The sequence below is a fragment of the Triturus cristatus genome, chromosome 1_2, assembly GCF_964204655.1.
Source record: "Triturus cristatus chromosome 1_2, aTriCri1.1, whole genome shotgun sequence".
Lineage (NCBI taxonomy): Eukaryota > Metazoa > Chordata > Amphibia > Caudata > Salamandridae > Triturus > Triturus cristatus.
The window spans coordinates 158538944-158559122 of NC_140580.1; the positions used below are offsets into that span (position 1 = coordinate 158538944).

The 20179-nt window shown below is 43.7% G+C and overlaps 1 protein-coding gene across 1 annotated transcript in view; it reads left to right on the plus strand.

Annotated features, from left to right (window-relative positions):
- LOC146867001 (uncharacterized) overlaps positions 1-20179 on the plus strand; it is a 171857-nt gene that overhangs the window by 113554 nt on the left and 38124 nt on the right. Inside the window, exon 5 of the mRNA XM_085614766.1 lies at positions 820-1003. Coding sequence (XP_085470892.1) covers positions 889-1003 — 115 coding nt within the window. The 5' untranslated portion in view covers positions 820-888. The remainder of the gene's footprint in view (positions 1-819; positions 1004-20179) is intronic.

Sequence of the window (20179 nt, forward strand, 5' to 3'; positions counted from 1 at the left end):
GATGCCTCTCAACTCCAACAACCATCTTCAGAACTAACAAATTGCCTTCACTGTGTGGAGAAGATCATCGCATCCTGCGACTGTGGGACTCAACATTGACGCATCTAGTTGTTTGCGACCAGGGAGGGTACTTTGTTCACAGGGGCCTGCATGGGTCCTTCAGCTGGCCAGTTCTCCATCATAGTTAGCCAGAACTTAGCCCCAGTCAAGCACAACTCAAAGTAAAACTTTTAACGCTACTTGCTTCCAAGCGATTTACTGTATTTATTCCTTTACAATTCAATATCTTAACTTCTACACATCAGATTTTTGTTGTTTTGGTCTTGTTTTGTTTATAATATTATAATCTATTTTTAATAAAACTGTTTGGAGTCATTTTGTGATGCATTCAGTGTGTTACTGTGTGTGTGTTGCACAAATACTTTATGCATTGCCTCTTTAGATAAGCCTGACTGCTCTCTGCCAAGCTACCAGAGGGTAAGCACAGGTTATCTTTTAGTGTGTATCTAGCTTACCCCGATTAGAAAGGTGGTTTCTGCCTGATCAGGGTGCATACCTCAGTCAACCAGGAATCCAAGTTTTAACACTGCAAATCAATGGTTCACATATAACCCAGTGGGATTGTTGAGACTTTTGCATGTTCACTTGGACTGCGGCATATGTTGCTGATGAATTTTATTGTAGAATTACCAAGGTTGTATGGGAATTTTAGTATTGGCAATGATGGGTCATTTTTTAGCTCTACCAGGTCTGACCACTTGAAAAGAATTGTCCTGGATTGTTTCACAGCATCTTGTTTGTTTTCATGATGTTCCATAGGTACTGATTAGTGGAGGAGGATCCCAGTTAATCTCAACATTTGGGGCTCTATTGTTTAAAGTGATAGATATGGAGGTTCACCTGCCCATCAATTATCATCCTCAAGTGAACAGACAGACTGGAAGACGGAATCAGTGTGATCAACAGTATCTAAGAGTATCTAAGATACCAAGCCTTGGCACAAGTGAGTAACTGGAGCAACATGCTGTGGTTTGCAAAGTTAACATATTAAATGGGGAGGATGGAACTCAGGGAGTTTCATTCTGGGTAAGTCAGTGGATTTACATGAAAACTCTGTGAGATTCAGCAGAGTTTTGCGAACTGGTGGAAATTGGCTCTTCGTGCTGCTCAGGCTAATTTTTAACATCAGGAGCGTGTTAGAGTTGAAAAATTACCATGAATGGCCCCACGTGGCGCATCAGAGGGTGCTACTGCTTTGCTGCTGCTTGAGTAGATTTTCTACTCGAGCAACAGCTTTCTTACTATGAATGTCTTTGACAGTCCGCGTGGGTAAAATCTCGCCAGGTGCCCTCCCAGTGCCTGAAAATCACACTGGGGATGCCAGTTCTTGCTTGCGCTTGCCAACTTACCATTGTCAAGCCACATACGAGAAAAAACTGTGCAGGGTTGGCGGAATTTGACCATAACTAAGTGGCCAAAACTCCGCCAGTGGAGCGGACTTTATCAACTACCCCAAATTTATTGATTGAGATGCCAGATTTCTTTTGTATGTATGGTCATCGTCCTGGTATATTCACTTTGAATCAGTCTTTTGGGAATCTAAGTTTCCTATGCTCAAGGATATTTATTTGAATTAATTGATAAACAGATGTATGCACAAGAGACATGAAAAAAATCTAAAGATGCTAAATAAGAGTAGGAAACAACAGGGTGTTAATGGACATTCTTTAGTTCTACAGAAAACAGGTAGAAACTATACTTTTCAGAATTTTTGTTAATACATAGGGAGGGTCTGACCAACTTTTTAAGCAAAATTTAGTTAGGTCAGAACACAATTCTGAGAATATGTCAGCTCAATTCCTGACAGCTATGACACATGCAACAAGCAATCCCGAAAGAAGTATTGGTTAATTTAAAGCATTACCTGTCACGGAGGAAAGTCTGGGCCGAGGGAATCCAAAGGTAACACTAAGCAAGGAGATAAGGCAAGGTAATACCAAACTACTCAAAGTATAACTGAGGCCACTAACAACACAGAACAGGAGATAGACAAGAACAAGGTATGATCAAAGTAAGGGGTGTACTGGTGTATGAACAAGAGACCTCTTGGTAACTTAGGGAAAGCCCTGTAGAATAACACTAGCATATTGGTCTTAACAACAGTCATACAGCGATGTTATAGTGGGGACTGCTGTACTCAGTGCAAGGTGGATCGCGTCTGATAACAACACTGAAACAGGTAAGACTCCAAAAGACATGGCGCAACAACAATAGGTCTTTCCCTTATCTGATCAGAACAGAGACCATGTCAGAGGTCACACTGTGAACGGATATGGACTGCAAAAGCCTGTCATGGTTCTGGGTCCGGTAGGCATGTCTGAGGGATCTTATGTGCACGTCTCTGTTACTTCACAAATTGGCCGCCCGGCTGCACCAGGAAGTAAGTAGCCCGGTTAGCTGTCAAGCCTTTCTCCTAGAAGCGACCTCTACAAAATCCGGCATAGCACTTCTGGGTTAGACCTCACAATAGCCCGCGGTGCTCAGCCCGGCAGTGCTTCGGATTCCAGCTTCACCTTCGCTGCTCCCGGCTGCACCTCCGTGCTCTGCAATTCCAGGTACGCCCATGTCTTCTTTTCCTTGTTCCCCGCCCAGGAGCGCATTGTCGCTGGCTCATGGGGTCTCTACCTCGCGGAGGTGCACTTTCCCTCTACGCTCTTGGCTGCACTGGAGCGCGTAACCCCTTCACCAAACCTTGCCCTTTGCCTAGCGCAGGAGCACTCGGGCAATCCTTATTGAGGCAACGCAGGAGCGCTTGCCTCAATCACTTTATTTGTGATTTAAGCACAGGTGCGCATCACTCTTTGTCTTGGGCACATGCAGGAGGGCGTAGCCTTATTGCCTATCCCTGCCTGTAGCCTAGCACCGGAGTGCTTGGCTACTCCAAAGGAGGCACATGCAGGTGTGCTTGCCTCGTTTCTTTCCTTTGTTTTCTTAGCGCAGGCACGCTGGGTATCTCTTCTTATCACATCTCACGCAGGAGCTCTTATATCATTTCATTTGACATCACACGCAGGATCGCTTATATCATTTCATTTCGACATCACGCGCAGGAGCGCTTATCATTTGTTTCTACAATCCTGGTGTGTGAAGACTTCTGTTTCTGCCTGACCTCATACCCCACCCCAGGTGATTATGCTATTCCTAGAGTAGTAACACTGACTGTGTGTGTGCATCAGGCTGAATGTGACCAGTGGTGATAGTACTTACCATTACGTTTGTCCCTACTGACATTGTTTCCTAGAGGGGTCCCATCGTTATCAAAGGGTTTAGCCAACCAAGTCTTCAGTATGATACCTCCCCGCACTACTAGGATTTCCTCCCCAATTTTATTTCGCCCTGGTCAGTATACTTACTATTTCTAGGGAAAGTGGGAGACGGAGGAGGTTGTTCATGTTCTCCCTGAGAGATCATTCCGCAAGCAGAAGGTAAGACTTGTGGGGTCCTGACAGAATCCTAAGTCCACATCACTTATCTCACCCCGGACGACATCAGCAACCCTGATATCACCTTGCAGGATATAGCCGCCATGCTGACCTGTATGCAGGCAGAGAACCTTAGCCTATGACAGGATATAACGACCTTACAAGGGCAAGTGGCAACTGGCCATTCAGGGGCTTGGGCTCCGTCTCCTGTGCTAGGAGTAAGACAGGAAGGATTGTTGAGGCCTCCCATTTTTCAATCCCGGGGGTTCCTCAACGCCCTCTCATCACTTCACCCCTCCCATACAAGTGATAGCACCTCACTCGGTCCAATTAGCAGTCCCAGAATGCTCTATGGCGAAAATACTAAGTACAGTATCGTCCTCAACCAATGCCAGCTGCACTTCATGGCTCGTGCATCCACCTTCCCAGATGATGCTTCAAAAGTCGCTTTTATCCTTTCCTATCTGGGAGGGGATGCTGCCCAGTGTTCCATATTCTTAGTTGAGAATGACAACCCTATGCTGTATAGCCTTCCGGTTTTCAATGAAACCATGCGTAGAATATTTGCCCGTCACACGTTTGCACAAGCTGCTGAGAACAAACTCCTCAATCTGAAACAGGGTACTGCTGATCTGCTGCACTACATCACCAACTTCAATTGACTAGTGATCGAAGCACACTGGCCCGAGTCCAAAAAGGTCTCCGTGTTCTACCGAGTATTACGCAACAAATTGAAGGACCTGATCGCTCAGATGTCTGAACCCCCGGATGAGATTGGACCATTCATCAATCTAGTGGTCAAACTGAACTATAAGATGCAAGAGCAAAAAAACGAAAAAAACAGGGGTAGTGACACCAGGTTCCTTGCATTTAGAAAAAAAAACAGAAACAAGTCAGCAACAATCCTTGAAGCCCCAGAATCGATGCAAATAGGTGGGATTCGTGGTCCACTAACCAGGGAGGAGAAAGAAAAAAGGCGTAGACAGAACCTATGCTTGTACTGTGGCAAGAATGGACACTTTGTCAGGGACTGTCCAGTGAAGCCTGCCAAATCAAGCCCAAATAAGTTGTTTGCCCTTCCGATTACCCTGGGAGATGGGGCGGGAAACGATTTGACTCGGTGGATGTTGTGGTCCGTCTACTGGGCTCTTCATCCATCAAGACCCAGTTCTTTGCCTCCTATGGCAGCAATCAACATGTGGGCATGGTCGTGACGTTGCAGTCCCAGACAGGCCAGTCATGGTGGGTCACAGCTCTAATCGATTCAGGTGCCACAGGCAACTTCATAGACACCCAGTACATGACGGGCTTGGTCATAACTACAGTGACCAAAGGAAAAACAGAAACAGTGAAGGCAGTGGACGGCACCGATTGAACTTCTGGACTAATGCGCTTTCAAACTGAAGTCGTGTAGATGACTTGTAGGAACGATCACACGGAGTCCATTTCCTTTGACGTGATTGATGCCCCTCAATTCAGACTTATTTTGGGTCTTCCTTGGCTAGTAACCCACAACCCACATATCGATTGGGCGTCCAGGATTATGTCATTGGATTCTGCTCACTGAAACGTCTCCTACTATCTGCAGAAGGAAACCTCCAGCAGAAAGACGATGCAAGCCCATGCTTTACCCCTGTCAAGGATGGGTGCAATCACACAAGGAGCTGTACCAGAGGCATATAAGGACCTGGTCACGGTGTTCGACCACAAAGGCGCCAACACCCTACCACCTCATTGTTCTTTCGATTCCAGGATAGACCTGATTCCGGGTTTGAAGCTCCTGTGTAGAAATGTCTATTCCCTCACAGAAAAAGAGAACAACCACCTCTGCGTCGATCTGAATGAGTATCTGAAGAACGGATTCATACACTATTCTAAGTCTCCTTTTTCTTCCCTCCTCTTTTTCATGGCTAAAAAAGAGGAGAATCTTAGACTGTGTATGGATTACAGAGCCATGAACATCATAACGGTCAAGAACTGGTACCCTTTGCCCCTGATTTCCAACCTCTTAGAACAGGTAAAAGATGCAGCCATCTTCACCAAACTGGATCTACGCGGGGCCTACCATCTCGTCAGGGTCCAGAAGGGAGATGAATGGAAGACTGCGTTGCAGGCAAAATATGGTCTATTCGAGTACCAGCTCATGCCCTTCGGACCCTGTAACATCCCCGCTGCCTTCCAATACTTTATTGATAAAGTATTAAGAGAATACATCGATCTGTTTTGCATCGTCTACATTGACGATATACTGATTTATTCTAAAGATGTCCCAGAACACATCCAACATGTATGTACCATCCTTCAGTGGCTACAACAACATAGCCTATACGTTAAGCTGGAGAAAAGCGTGTTCCACCCAACGTGGTTGAGTTCCTGGGTCATATCTTGACCCCTGCAGTCACCATGCTCAATGAAACAAGTACAAAGGTTCCTGGGATTTGCAAACTATTATCAATGCTTCATCTAAGGATTTTCCAGTATCATTGCTCCTATTACAAGGTTGCTACGTAAAGGCGTCCAGTACGCATGGGATATCAAGGCCGAAAAAGCCTTTCAGGAACTAAAAACCAGGTTCACTAGTGCCCCCATCCTGATACATCCCAACCCCGAGCAGCGTTACATAGTAGAGGCCGATGCCTCACAAAACGCCTTGGGGGGTGTACTTCCCAAAGGGATGACAAAACGGCCCAGCTATATCCTGTGGCTTTTTATTCACTACAGCCAGCAGAATGTAATTACACGATTTGCGATTGAGAACTCCGGGCCATCAAAGCAGCATTTGAAGAATGGTGCCATTACCTGAAAGACGCTCAGCATCGGGTAACCATCTACACGGATCACAGAAACCTGCAGTTTCTTCGCCGGCCAGGGCTCTAACATCCAGGCAATTACGATGGACCTTTTTTTCAACAAATATGATTTCTTAAACACTTATCGACCTGGAAGAGATAACGCCAAGGCTGACGCCTTATTCCACCTTGAAGAACCCAAAGAAGAAGCAACCAAACTGGATCCAGTGCCCATCATCCCTGAACGCTGTTTTCAAGGAGCTATACTTCCTTCTTATCCCAGTTACAGAACGACATCAAACAAAAAGAAACGGCAGTGTGGATTGGTGACCTCAAAGAACTCATTGCACGAGATGGATTCCTGTATAAAGGAGACCATTACTACCTCCCTTTTGCTGACCACCAACAACAAGCACTATACATGTGCCACAACCATCTCTTGGCGAACCATCCTGGATACGATAAAACCATGGACCTCCTACAGAGACATTTCTGGTGGCCATCCATAGACATCGACACACACGCATACATAGCTCATTGTTCCCTCTGTGCCCAGGGAAAGACCCTGTCCAAACCCACAGTCGGGTTTTTGAACCCTATTTCCGTGCCTCCTTATTCTTGGCATACCATATCAATGGATTTTGTCATCAAACTGCCCAGGATCAGAACAGGTTATACCACTGTTCTCACCATTGTGGATCACCTGACCAAGATGGCACACTTTGTGCCGTTAAGAAAGCTACTATCAGCTGCTGATCTGGCTGTGGTATTCATGCAGAACGTGGTGCGATTGCACGGGGTGCCATCTGTACTAATCACGGACAGGTGTTCCCAGTTCATATCGAAATTCTGGAACGAGGTGTGCAACACTATGGAAATGGATGCACGTCTGTCCTTGGCATATCATCCTCAAACTGATGGGCAGGCGGAAAGAACCAATCAAACCATGGAACAGCACCTCTGTTGGCTGCTACTGTCAGTGGAGAAAAAATGGTCGGAAGTACTTTGGGTAGTGGACTATGCCTATAACAACACTAAGCATACTTCCATAGGAATGTCGTCTTTCTACTGCCTTCAGGGACATCACCCAGGAACAGCGCCCTGGGAAGAGCCTCTAACCAGTCATAGGCCCATCATCCAGGAATACCACACCCTTCTACACTACCTCTGGCAACAAGCCCGTTTTGAGCTAGCCAAAGCCAAAGAGAACTATAAACAATACGCCAACAAACACAGACAGGCAGAACCTGACTACAAAGTAGGAGATAAGGTGTGGTGTCCATAAAAAATCTGAATATGCATGGGCAACTGCTGCCCCATTATGTAGGCCCCTACATCATTAATAGGGTGATCAAACGGGTGTCCATGAAACTCACCTTGCCTCCGCTAATGAAGATACACCCTGTGTTCCATGTGTCACTCCTACGGCCGGTTCACTGGGAATGTCAGACCGCCTCCCCTCCATCTCCTGTGTTTAGGGACGACCATGAAGAATATGAGGTTCGGTCTATTCTTGATTCCCATAGGACCAGGGGGAGGTTCTTCTATCTGGTGGACTGGAAGGGGAATGGTCCGGAGGAGAGGTCCTGGGAGCCGTTATCCCATGTCCCCCATGCTCTTCTGTTGGTCCATGCTTTCCATGCTCGACACCCCCTGAAACCTTGTCCTGGCACCCCTGTTTGACGGGGGAGGTTCTGTCTTGGGTGGGGGTGTTGTCATGGTTCGGGGTCCGGTAGGCGTGCCTGGGGGATCTTGTGTGCATGCCTCTGTTACTCTACGAATTGGCTGCTCGGCTGCACCAGGAAGTGAGTAGACCAGTTTGCAGTCTAGCCTTTCTTCCAGAAGCGGCCTCTACACAATCCGGCATAGCACTTCCGGGTAAGACCGCTTAACAGCCCACGGTGCTCGGCCATCAGTGCTTCGGACTCCAGCTTCACCTTTGCTGCTCCGGGCTGCACTTCCGTGCTCTGCAGTTCCAGGTATGCCCACGTCTTCTTTTCCTTGTTTCCCAGTGGTTTGTGCAGGAGCGCGTTGCCGCTGGCTCGTGGGGTCTCTACCTTGCGCAGGTGCTCTTTCTCTCTACACTCTTGGCTGCGCTGGAGCGCTTAATCCTTCACCAACCCTTGCCCTTTGCCTAGTGCAGGAGCGCTCGGGCAATTCTTATTGAAGCAGCGCAGGAGCGCTTTCCTCAATCACTTCGTTTGTGATTTTTTCACAGGTATACTTCACTTATTGCCTTGGGCATGCTCAGGAGCGGGTAGCCTTATTGCCTATCCCTGCCTGTAGCCTAGCACAGGAGTGGTTGGGCTACCCCAAAGGAGGCACACGCAGGTGCGCTTGCCTCATTTCTTTCCTTTGTTTGCTTAGCGCAGGAGCGCTTGTATCTTTTCATTTGACATCACACGCGGGAGTGCTTATATCTTTTCATTTGACATCACACTCAGGAGCGCTTATATCTTTTCATTTCGACATCACGCGCAGGAGGGCTTATCATTTTTACAATCCTGGTGTGTGAAGACATCTCTTTCTGCCTGACATCATACCCCACCCCAGGTGATGATGCTATTTCTAGAGTAGTAACACTGACTGTGTGTTTGCATCTGTCTGAATGTGACCAGTGGTCATAGTACTTACCATTACGTTTGTTCCCATAGACAGTGTTTCCTAGAGGGGTCCCATCACTATCAAAGGGTGTAGCCAACCAAGGGGTCTATTAGGATGGCGGACGGATGGCCGTCGCCGGGCCGGCGATCGCAAGCGCTGGACCGGCGGCAGCCATCCGCCCGCCATCGAAACCCAGAAAACCGCCAGTCCGATTAGCATCGCGGTCGTGACTGCCGCGGTGTGATTTTACACCCACTACAGACCGCCCGCTTGCCTGGCGGGCGGAGCTGGACCGTTGCAATTGTTGCGGATCTGGGCCAAGCAACGCCGGCACAATTATGATGCTGGCGGTAGCCAGCCTTTCCACGGTGGTGGAACCGCAATGGAAAGGCATGCGGAGAATGTCTCCGGGGGCCCATTGTGGGCCCCCAATGTGTTGGGGTGCACTGGGGGAATGTCCCAGTACCAGGTGGCAGGTACTGTGCTGTACCTGCCATGCAGTGCAGCAACATGCATGACATGCTCCTTTGCACACCGCGGCGGTGCTGCTGGCAGCAGCAACCGCCGCAATGTTAATCGCCAGAATCCGACCGCCACAGTCGGATTTCGACTGCGGAGCATCGTAATTGGACTGGCGGTTATGCCGCGGTCCTTGTGGGCGGTCTTTTCCCACTACCATGGCGGTCGGGGAGATTTTCCGACTGCCATCCTAATGGACCCCTTAGTCTTCAGTAAGGATACCTCCCCGCACTACTAGGATTTCCTCCCCCGATTCCATTTCGCCCTGATCAGTATACTTACCATTTCTAGGGAAAGTGGGAGACGGTGGAGGTTGTAAATGTCCTCCCTGTGAGATCACTCCGCAAGCAGAAGGTAAGACTTGGGGGTCCTGACACAGACAATGGACCTAATTTGGAATGGAACAGAAGAACAGAGTGAAATAATAACCAGAATGGAGGACAGGCAAGACAGCAATCAGACAAGGAAGTATGAACAGGACTTTAGAAGTCAAGAACAGGAATAGAGGAATCAGTGTCAGGCAGAACCCAACATGCAGTGGCATAAGTAATGCCTGATTGGTACAGGGAAACTGGAACAAGGATTCCATAATTCCATACCCAACAGCCACTGGAACAATTATTACCCTGTTGGTACAAAAAAACTGGAACTAGGATTCAGAACAAGGAACTTGAGGATGTACCTGACAGGCACTGACAGGCACTGGAAAAAGTTGTGCCCTACTGGAACAAGGGATATACACAGTAATTCAGAGCAAGGACAGATCAAAAATTCAGAACAAGGAAATAAAGAGAAACACTGCCAACACAGTGAATGCATGGCCAGAAACCCAACAGGTAAAAAAATGAAATCAGGATATCTGGCTAGACAGGAAGATGAGACTGAGATTGAGAAACAAGGGAAACACATAGGCACAATTCAGGAAAACAAGACACTGTAAAAAGCAGTAGAAGTGATCAGGAACCCCTCTTAAGGATTCGAAGATTCAGCAGTGCAGGCAACTGGAGAAGAAAGGAGGAGCTCCAAACAATGGCAGATGAAGCACCCATTCTGAAAGTAAGAGTCAGACTTAACTCTTGCCTCCTGAGCTCACGGCCATACAGGGTGATTGGAATTCAGAACAGGTGTGAGCTGGCTGCAGTACAGTGCAGACCAGGGCAGTCAAAGCTACTACTCCAGCTCTCTGCCTGTAGGAGTGCACAGAGGTCCCAGGAAGCACCCTGTAGGCAGAATGAATATTCAGAGTGCAACAAGGATCAGATTTAGTTTCATATTATGACCAGAATCAGAGCAAGGTAGCACATGCACATTCTGGAAGTGCTAAGACAGAGTTTCAAGTGCAATTTGATTCACCAAAAGTCTCCTCTCCAGCTCCCATGGTAACATATGGCATACCAGTAGCGTAATGCATTAAAAGATGGTAAGTAAAACCTGGAATGGAGTCTTAAGTGGATCTGATTTCCAAGAGTCTTTGAACACAGAAGTTCAGCACAGGTTCCAAACTAGTATTCATGCTGACATCAGACTTGCAGGATATCTTCATGTAGCACATCCAATGGGGTGTGCAGATAGAATATCGAGTTGGAAATGGTCATTAATGTCGTTTGCAAAAATATAGTTGTTTAAAAAATCGATTTTTTAATTAGTGTTATGTATTTTAGTATACATTTTAAATGTATGTGATGTATTTTTTTGTATGATAGTTGTTTGTTTTTTAATGTGTTACATTTTTTGTAGTTATCAATATTATTTTAATTACATTTTGCGTTTTTTAGTTCCGTAGCGGATTGTGGGTTTAAAGGGGATTAGGGTGGGAAGTAATTTAATTATAATAAATTAATGATTATTTTGTATTTATTAATATTTAATTGAGATTTTATAGTGTTAATTGTGGTAAGTAATTCATTATTGATTATTATAAATTGGATGTTAATCAATATTAACTAATTAATTGCTCAATAATTATGGTAATTGAGTAATTTTCTGGGTGCGGCTTGTGGGGTTTATAGGGGTAAAGGGTGGGAAGTAATTTATTTTAATTAATTATTAATTAGTTGGTAATTACTATTAATTAATTAATTAAAAATCAAATATGGAAATTGTGTAATTAATTTTAGGTGAGTTTTGTGGGAATTATAGGGGTAAAGGACGGGAAGTAATTTATATTTCACTAATTAATATTTAGTTCTTAATTAATATTTATTAATTGAAAATAAAATACGGAAATTGTGTAAATAATTTTAGGTGTGGGTTGTGGGGTTTATAGGGGAGAAGGGCGAGAAGTAATTTACGTTTTTTAGCTAATAATTAGTTGATCATTATTTTAATTATATAATTGATAATTAATTTGGGTAATTGTTTATATTTTTTGTGTGTTGGTTTTACTTTAATAGGGGTAAAGGGTGGGGAGTGAATTAATTTTACTTATTATTTAATTAGTTGTTAAATACTATTAGTTTTTTTGACTGAAAATGAACTTTTTTGTGCAATTAATTTTTTACAGTTTAATTTAAGCTGTTGTTCATCGAGGTTATAGGGGTAAAGTTTGGGAAGTTTCTTAGTTATATTAGTTTTTCTTTGTTTTTTAATTAATAATAGTTATTTAGTTGGTAATTAATATGTGTAATTATGTAAGTATTTTTTTTATTTAGATGTGTTTTGTGAATTGTTTGGTGTTATAGGGTAGGAAATAAAAAAGTTCATGTTTTGTAATAATTAGTGTTTTTGTTTCTAAATAATTTCTAATTAAAATACTTATTTGTTTGAAAAGTATTCTTTATTTTATTTAATATACTATTTGTAGGTGTGTGTCATATGCATTTAACATTATATTATGTTTTTTTTAATTTTTAATATTAAATATATTTGTATATTAATTTTGAACATATTTATATATTTTTTAAATATCTTTGTTGTTGTTAATATTTAGTTTCTTTCTAATTTTGAACTGACTGGAGTGAGAATATTAATTGTTACCACTCCACAACCCAACACTTTCCCTCCTGTTGCACTAATTGGAGTGCGAATAGTGAATGTTACCCCGCCACTATCCAACACTTTCCCTACTGTTGCACTAACTGGATTTGGAATAGTAAATTTTTCCCCTCCGCTATCCAACACTTTTCAAACTGTTAAAATTCTTGGAGTGGGAATAGTAAATTTTATCTCACCACAATCCAACACTTTTCCTACTGTTGCACTCACTGGAGTGGGAATAGTAATTTTTGGCCATCCGCTATCCAACATTTTCCCTACTGTTGCACTCATGGGAGTGGTAATAGTAGGTTTTACCCCTATGCTATCTTTCACTACTGTTACACTTATTGTAGTGGGAATAGTAATTTTTACCCCTCTGCTATCCAACACTTTCCCTACTTTTGCACTTACTGGAGTGGGAATAGTAAGTTTTACTCCTCCGCTACCCAACACTTTCCCTATTGTTGCACTCACTGGAGTGGGAATAGTAATTTGTACCCATCCGCTATCTAACACTGTATATGTGTGTTTAACTTTTAATTCAGTTTATTTGGTATATTTGTTAAAAGGTATATTAAGGTGCCGATTCCGATCCGGTAAAAAGGCCCTATGAATCGTCGTACAGAGTGTTTTCTCCGTACGACTCATACCCGGTAAACTGTCCGTACAACCTAGGAAGTACGATTCGTACAGAAAGCGCAGGGGGTACGGTGCGTACATATGGGGGGGTGATGGTACGGTGCGTACATACGGGGTGTGGTGGTGGTACGGTGCGTACATACGGGGGTGTGGTGCATACATACGGGGGTGGTGGGGGTACGGTGCGTACATACGGTGGGTGGTGGGGGTACGGTGTGTACATACGGGGGGTGGTGGGGGTACGGTGCGTACATACGGGGGTGGTGGGGGTACGGTGCCTACATACAGGGGTGGTGGGGGTACGGTGCATACATACGGGGGGTTGGGGTTTCCTCTACGACTTGTAACCCAGGAACAACTTTTCCCGGGCTACGAGTCGTACAGACTTCGTCTCGTAGCCGGTAGAGTCATTCCCCGTGTACGGGCCGTTTTCCATACGATTCGTAAATCGGATAGCCGCTCCGGATCGTACTTGCACGCTCGCACTGTCATTTTCCGAATCGTACGGAAAAGTGTCCGGGTACGTCTCGTACAACTTTTCCCGCTATAATTCGTACGGAGCGGGCTGATCCGTACGTACTTTTTCCCATACGAATCGTACTTCACGGGTCAGACGTGACTTGTACGATTCGTACGGAAAAAAATACGGATTCGAGTCGTACGGAAATATTTTTTAACGGATCGGAATCGCCCCCTAAATCTGCTTTATTTAAAAATATATATTTTTATTATTTAATATATTTCATATTTCTATTTTTTACATCGGAATTGTTTTCCAAAATGTTGCACTTACCTGTTTAAGTATAGGGAGTAGATATTTTTGCATTATATATTTTTTCGTCTATATTTTTCAGATCAATATTTTGTCAGTAAAGAAAACCAGAAAAATGGAGTAAATGCAATGAGCAAGATCATCATAATAGGATAAGTGGAACAGAAGATTTGAATTTTGATATTTTTAAAGTAAATATTGCCAAGAAGAATGACAATGTCATTGAAACACAACAGTTCTCAGGTGAATAATAGACATGATTTCAAGCTGACCGCGTTGAAGTCGAGGTCGAACTCATAGCTTGATATCCCTGTAACAGTTTTTACCTTTGGACTCGTTTCTGAAATAGAAGGCAACATATTCTGTCTGGGCAAGGTTCAAGGCTTATGGCCCAAGGCTATGGCCAACTAATGTCCTTTGAAGTTGGATACTTCATTGTGTAGTTCCCACTAACACTGTTGGTTTTGGCACTAAAATATTAGAGCTTCAAAAAGATGGATTTTTAACAATGGTGCTTTGTCAAGCAGATAGATTGCCCATATCACCAATGTAAAAGACTTCAAGTTAGTCACTTTAAAAAAAAAAATCTGAAGCAGGGCAAGGCAGAGACCCATAGCTGGGACATGTCTCTCACGGCCAGATAACTTTACTGCAAGGTTCAGTAGAACCTGTTTTCAGCACAGCAAAAATAACCAAACAGAACAAACTTGCCTTTCTTTCCTGCCTAGGGTGCAACCTTCCTGGGCAGGCCACATCATCTAGTCTTTCTAGAAAAGATGACTAGGTTCCACATTTCTCCATTATCTGAGAAAGTTTCCTTTTGTCATTTTTGCAGCCCCTAGCATCTCAGGACAGTATTTTTAGCACTGGGTCTCTCTCCCAGCCAGGTATCCTTCAGGCTCAGCTGCGCTCTCTTGGAGTCAGGATTCTTTCAATGTTTTGTGTCCTTGAAGCTGGATTAAAGAAGCTGCCACTTGATCACTGGAGATCAATTCCAGACCCTGGGTGCCTGAAGTCTTTGAGTTCTGGATCCCCCATGACCAGAAAATAACTTGCTCTCCAATTGAAAAGGTCCAAAGCACCCTTACATCAAAATCAAAACCATCTCTGGGCACACCACTTTGCCCTATGATTATCCAGGTCTCAAACTATTGAGACAGGGGCACACAATACTCAATTTTGCCCAGGAAAAGTTATAAACCCACTTCGAATTATCTCAAATCATAATATTTCCAGATTTTTCCAGGGAAGTAAAAAAGTAATGGTGTTCCTTTGATCAGGTTAAAACGTAATTGAGGGTAATAGATATAAAGCATATGCTGTTGTATCCAGCCAAGTTAAAAGGGATCTTTCCATCTTGATAATTTTTTCACTGAAGGATGCGTGGAGATGGGTGAGGCCAGATCTCCCATTGAAGAGTTTTTCTCCCAGACAAGTGATAAATCCATTGATGCGGTTTGACTATCATCTGAAAAGTCAATACCATTGACATGGAAGGAGAACTGATCCAGATACACTCTAGGGACAGGCACCTTACTACAGAACTTGGGACCTAAGGGCCTGGCACCTATCCTCCACCCTGACCGACAAGGTAAATCATGCAGGACAATACAGACTCTGTAAAACCCACAGATGAAGAGACGAGATGAGTGGGGTGCAATTTGCCAAGGAAGGTCTGATTGTGAAAACGGTCTAACTTCTTTTGTAATAGTCCTTATAAAAGGCAACAGAAGCAACATTGACTCATGTTGTCAGTTTGTCAATTTCAAATCAAGCTGACAATACTATACAGGCACCTACAATTTGTTGACATAATGATATGAAGGGCATGTCATGCTTTGGAGGAGGTGTACCATTATAAGTCAATCACATGAGGTTGTGGAGTTGGGACAATTTTCTCACATACTTATTCACAAGACAAATGGTGATGTGTTAATAACAAAAGGTTATCTCCAAGATAACATATATCCCATACCCCAGTGTTGACTCAGATTGTAAGAAAAGCTAAATTATTCACAAACATGACTTGGAATGAGAATGGACTCATAAGACCTTAGCTTTTTCAGAAAACAGACACTGTTTTCAGAAAGAAAGAAACACACTTAAAAAACAACCAATGCTATTTCACTGGAATTGGAAAATATAAAGTCCTGAGCCATGCTAGATTCACATCGACATCCAATAGTGTAGTTCAAAGAAATCAATAACTGTCCACTAAAAATAGATTTGGGAAGACAAAACAAGGTGATACACAGCGGTTATGAAAGGTTGGGAATGGGGAAATGTCCTCCTGCTGATGTGTGGGATAAAACTTGATACTTTTTTAGCCAAGAACATGGATTAGAGCGAGATATCTTGAGGAGGGTCTTTTATCTGTGTATTTGTTTGAGTGACCTACGAATGGTCTTTCTTTGATTGTAATTTCTGCATAAGTTTGAAAGTTACTCTGAATGTAGACCCTACAGTATGTCAGTCTTAATTCACACTCTCCAGCATGCATCTTTCCTCACTTGTCTGTTAGCACAGTGTACACAGGTAAAGATAGTATTATAACTACGCATGCATAGCTAGCTATGTCCATTGTGCATTAGCCTTCATTGCATACATTACAAGTGGCTACTTTTCTTGATTATGACAGTATGTTCGTATGCTCAGAGCATTTACTATGTTTGTACACTTTAGTTCGTTCTGGTAAACATTGTTATCACGTATTTATTCTTCCACATTACAAGAATACATCAAAAGACAGCTGCCATCTATATTACTTTCAGCAATTGACATATGTAATTTACATTTTAGGACAGTAACGCACTTCCAGCTTTAGTTGAGCATTAGTAGTTTATTATTGCACTTGTGTTAGTTGCACGTCTATGGGTGTTGACACCAAGACAGTATGCATTTATTTATTCATAACTTCAAGGGTGGTATTCTGCTTTACATCAAGAACATGCTAACAGATTGCTGCTGCTCACATCACCTACACAACATGATGTACACTGCTACTAACCAATTTTAAAAGGCACGTTGCCTCTATCTGGGAGCATTCTTTCATGGCGGTTATGCATTCCGCAAGAAAAAGAAAAACAGGAGCAAATCCGTTATCCCAGTTATGCATTCCGCAGCACGCTTCTGGTTAATTTGCATGCATGAGTAAGTCTTGACACAGGTATGTTTGGTGTGGTGAGGATGTTAAGTCGTTTATAGAATTTAGAGAATTTTCACCTGATGGTCAGGGAACCTGAGAATAGTTGATCCAGTATTTAGCAGTATACATTCATACCCTTGATAAGTTTTAAACCCTTTGGTGAGCGCATCCCACTACATGCAGATAGGTAGGGAGAAATAGTTTAAATTGCTTGTAATTTGGTTATGTTTGTTCAATAGCACTTTATTAGCATGATGACTTTCTTACAATTTTGTTACGCTTATTCCCTGAATTGAGTGAGATCTTCTGGTTACCTTTGTTCACAGCGAATAGATTTAAAATAATGTTGAACCGCCCCCCTGATAAATCCGAAATGGATTGGGGAGACTTTGACACTGGACAGTTTCAAACTGATTGCTAAATGAAAGAAACAATAATATCATGATACTTTGTTGGTGTAAATGCAGAGCATAACGAATATTAATAAGCAATCAATAATGAATTTGCAGAAAGAGTCATGGATTATTGGAAATATTTGAATCCGTTCATGGTTGGGGAATTATCTCGGTGTGAAAAGGCTGACTACCAAAAACATCACTATGTGTGGGTGAGCTACTGAAAGCTGAAGCAAATCTGCCTGGATTTTGAAAATGGGACAATATTGGCATCTCAACATAGAAAGGAGTGTGGATGCTAATGAGGTGGCTCCCTTTAAACACTTGCATGAGAAATATGAGGTGCATGAGTCCTAGTGATTTATATATATTCAGCAGAAGCATGTCCGAACCTCAGAAATAAAAGCAGGTGAAGAGACTTCAGAAGACTTAGATTTTCTAAGCTATTTCATAGATCATCTTAAAGATCACCAAACAACTGGATTAGGGAAGCCAGGGGATACAATTGAGCTTAGAAAGCATTACTAGAAGGAATAATTCAGTCGGCGGGCATGTCTCTTACATAAGAACATGGATGTTAAATACACTTAGCTAAATTAATAGAGAAGTGGCAACTTTATATAGAAATGTTGGAAAATAGCACAAGTGACAGATCGCCTCGAGCAATATCAATGAAAGAAAGTTTCAGCCAATACAACTTAAAATTCCACACATGGTGTATTACACAAAGGGAAATGCTTCATAGAATCGGAAAAGACAATACAAATACATGCCTTCACAGGTTTTCACCGGATGTGAAGTGGGAAACTTTATTCACTCGATTTGGGAATGCCAGGTGATTCAATATTATTGTACGCTGATTCAAGACATGCACAAGTGATGATTGTGACAGTATAAATACACCTTTGACAATGCACTTGGGAGAAGACAGACATCACTGAATATCAGAAACTATTTCTTAGGGGGTCATTATGATGGCGAAGGGAAGTGCATCCGCAGTGGTGGCGGAAAACATCGATTTTTCCGCTCCTGATACGGTCATTGAGACCACCATATTACAATGGGCTAACATAGGCCATTTTTCGACTGCCACAGTGTTTCAGACTCTGCACGTTTTTTCGTTACGCAAGGGTGGCGGACGGAGCCTATAGAGCAAGAACTGCATGGGGGATCATGTCCCGTCCACCAACCAGATTGCGATGTACCAAACAGCCAATCCCACTGCGGCGGTAAAACCACATCATCGCGGATGGCAGAAGCACAACTACGGTGGGGAAAGGTCAAACCAGAACACCTGTATACGTCCAGAGCTGCCATGGATCCTGCTCTGCAGGCTTTTACGCTGCTCTACCTGATGCATCCCGGACCGGCGGCAGGGGTAGGTGACCAGACGCAGTGACGCTGAACTAAAGGATAATTATCCTAGAAGTGCCACAGCCCCGCCGGTACTGTTGAGGCACGAGCAGAGGTTAAACAGGATTACCCCCTCCTGTGTTTAGGCAATTATCCTAATACTGACGTGGTAGATAGATAATTATCATTACCCAGTGGTGTAGATAGTTTACACATTGGTCCTGATGAATTGCCGTCTGACCTCTCAGACATCATGGCAAGAAACATGTTGACCACTATAGAGTAGAGCACTACAGTTTTGAACTAATAAATTTAAGATAGAAGTTGCCACTCAAGTTGTATTTTAATCAGGTAGGAGCCATTCTATTAATGCACTAATTGGACTACCGAATCTGTTTTAAATCACACCTTCACTTTATAACATCTACACTTACCAAGGCCCCTCACCCACACCTCACCAAACGGCAAGAAACAAAAGATCTCCACCAAAGAGCCCCATCATTGGGTGCCCGTCGGGTATTGCAGCGCTGACCCGACGAGGAGCAGTCCCGAAGATGAAGCATGATACCTAGCTGACTGGGTGTGTGAGGGCCTTAGTTCCGAAAGGAGGAATTCCCCCGCTTGCTGATTCACTCCCCTTGGAGTATAATCTGCTCCTTAGTGAATTGGTAAACTCTCATCTCTCTGTACTCGCCCTTTGGGTGATTCACCTAGAAACTGCATACCCTTTCGTTCTACCTGATGCATCACCAGCAAATGAGACGCTGCCACACTCTACAGCAGAGGTATTTCCAAAACATCTCCAGCATTCAACTCCGGCACAATAACTCACAGCAAGCGTGCAAGCAGTGCCGGCTATACGATGTTTGGGGAAACTTGCGAAAATCAATGTGTGAGGCTTCCTCAAATTACATGAGTGACACACTCAGGGCTCCCGAAGGCTGCCTTGTGCTGAATCCTCCTGGCACACTGCTCCCCTCTTCCCCACTTACAAGCACCACTCACACAGCCCTGTTGGGGTCAAGGTGGCAGATTTGCTTGAGGGCTGGGAGTGTATACACTGCAGACTGCAAAGTGAGGAAGATGCGTGCACAGGATGGGTAGCAGTGTCGCAGCAAACAGCTACACACTTTTGCTATAACCTACCTCTACACAAACCAGGCAAACATCCATGCTGGAACAAGACAAGAGCTGTGTACTATGCTGGAAATCCATCTGTACTGTACCTCAGCAACCATGCGCGAAATCAAGTAGGCTCAAATAGCACATATCACATACTGAAACAGAGCTGAGGGCCACAATGCTTCTGAATACAAATCATCTGCACACAGTACGGTGTCACACCGTGGAGTGGTGGGGAGGGTCAAACATGTGCATGGCATGCAGTGGCACATGTTTTGACTGAAGTGGTGTATACACAAGAATTGTACAGGTGAGGAGTGTACGGAGCAAAAGGCCTTAGTGGAGTATCTCACATTGTGTAGGCCCCAATGGTATGGCTGTGA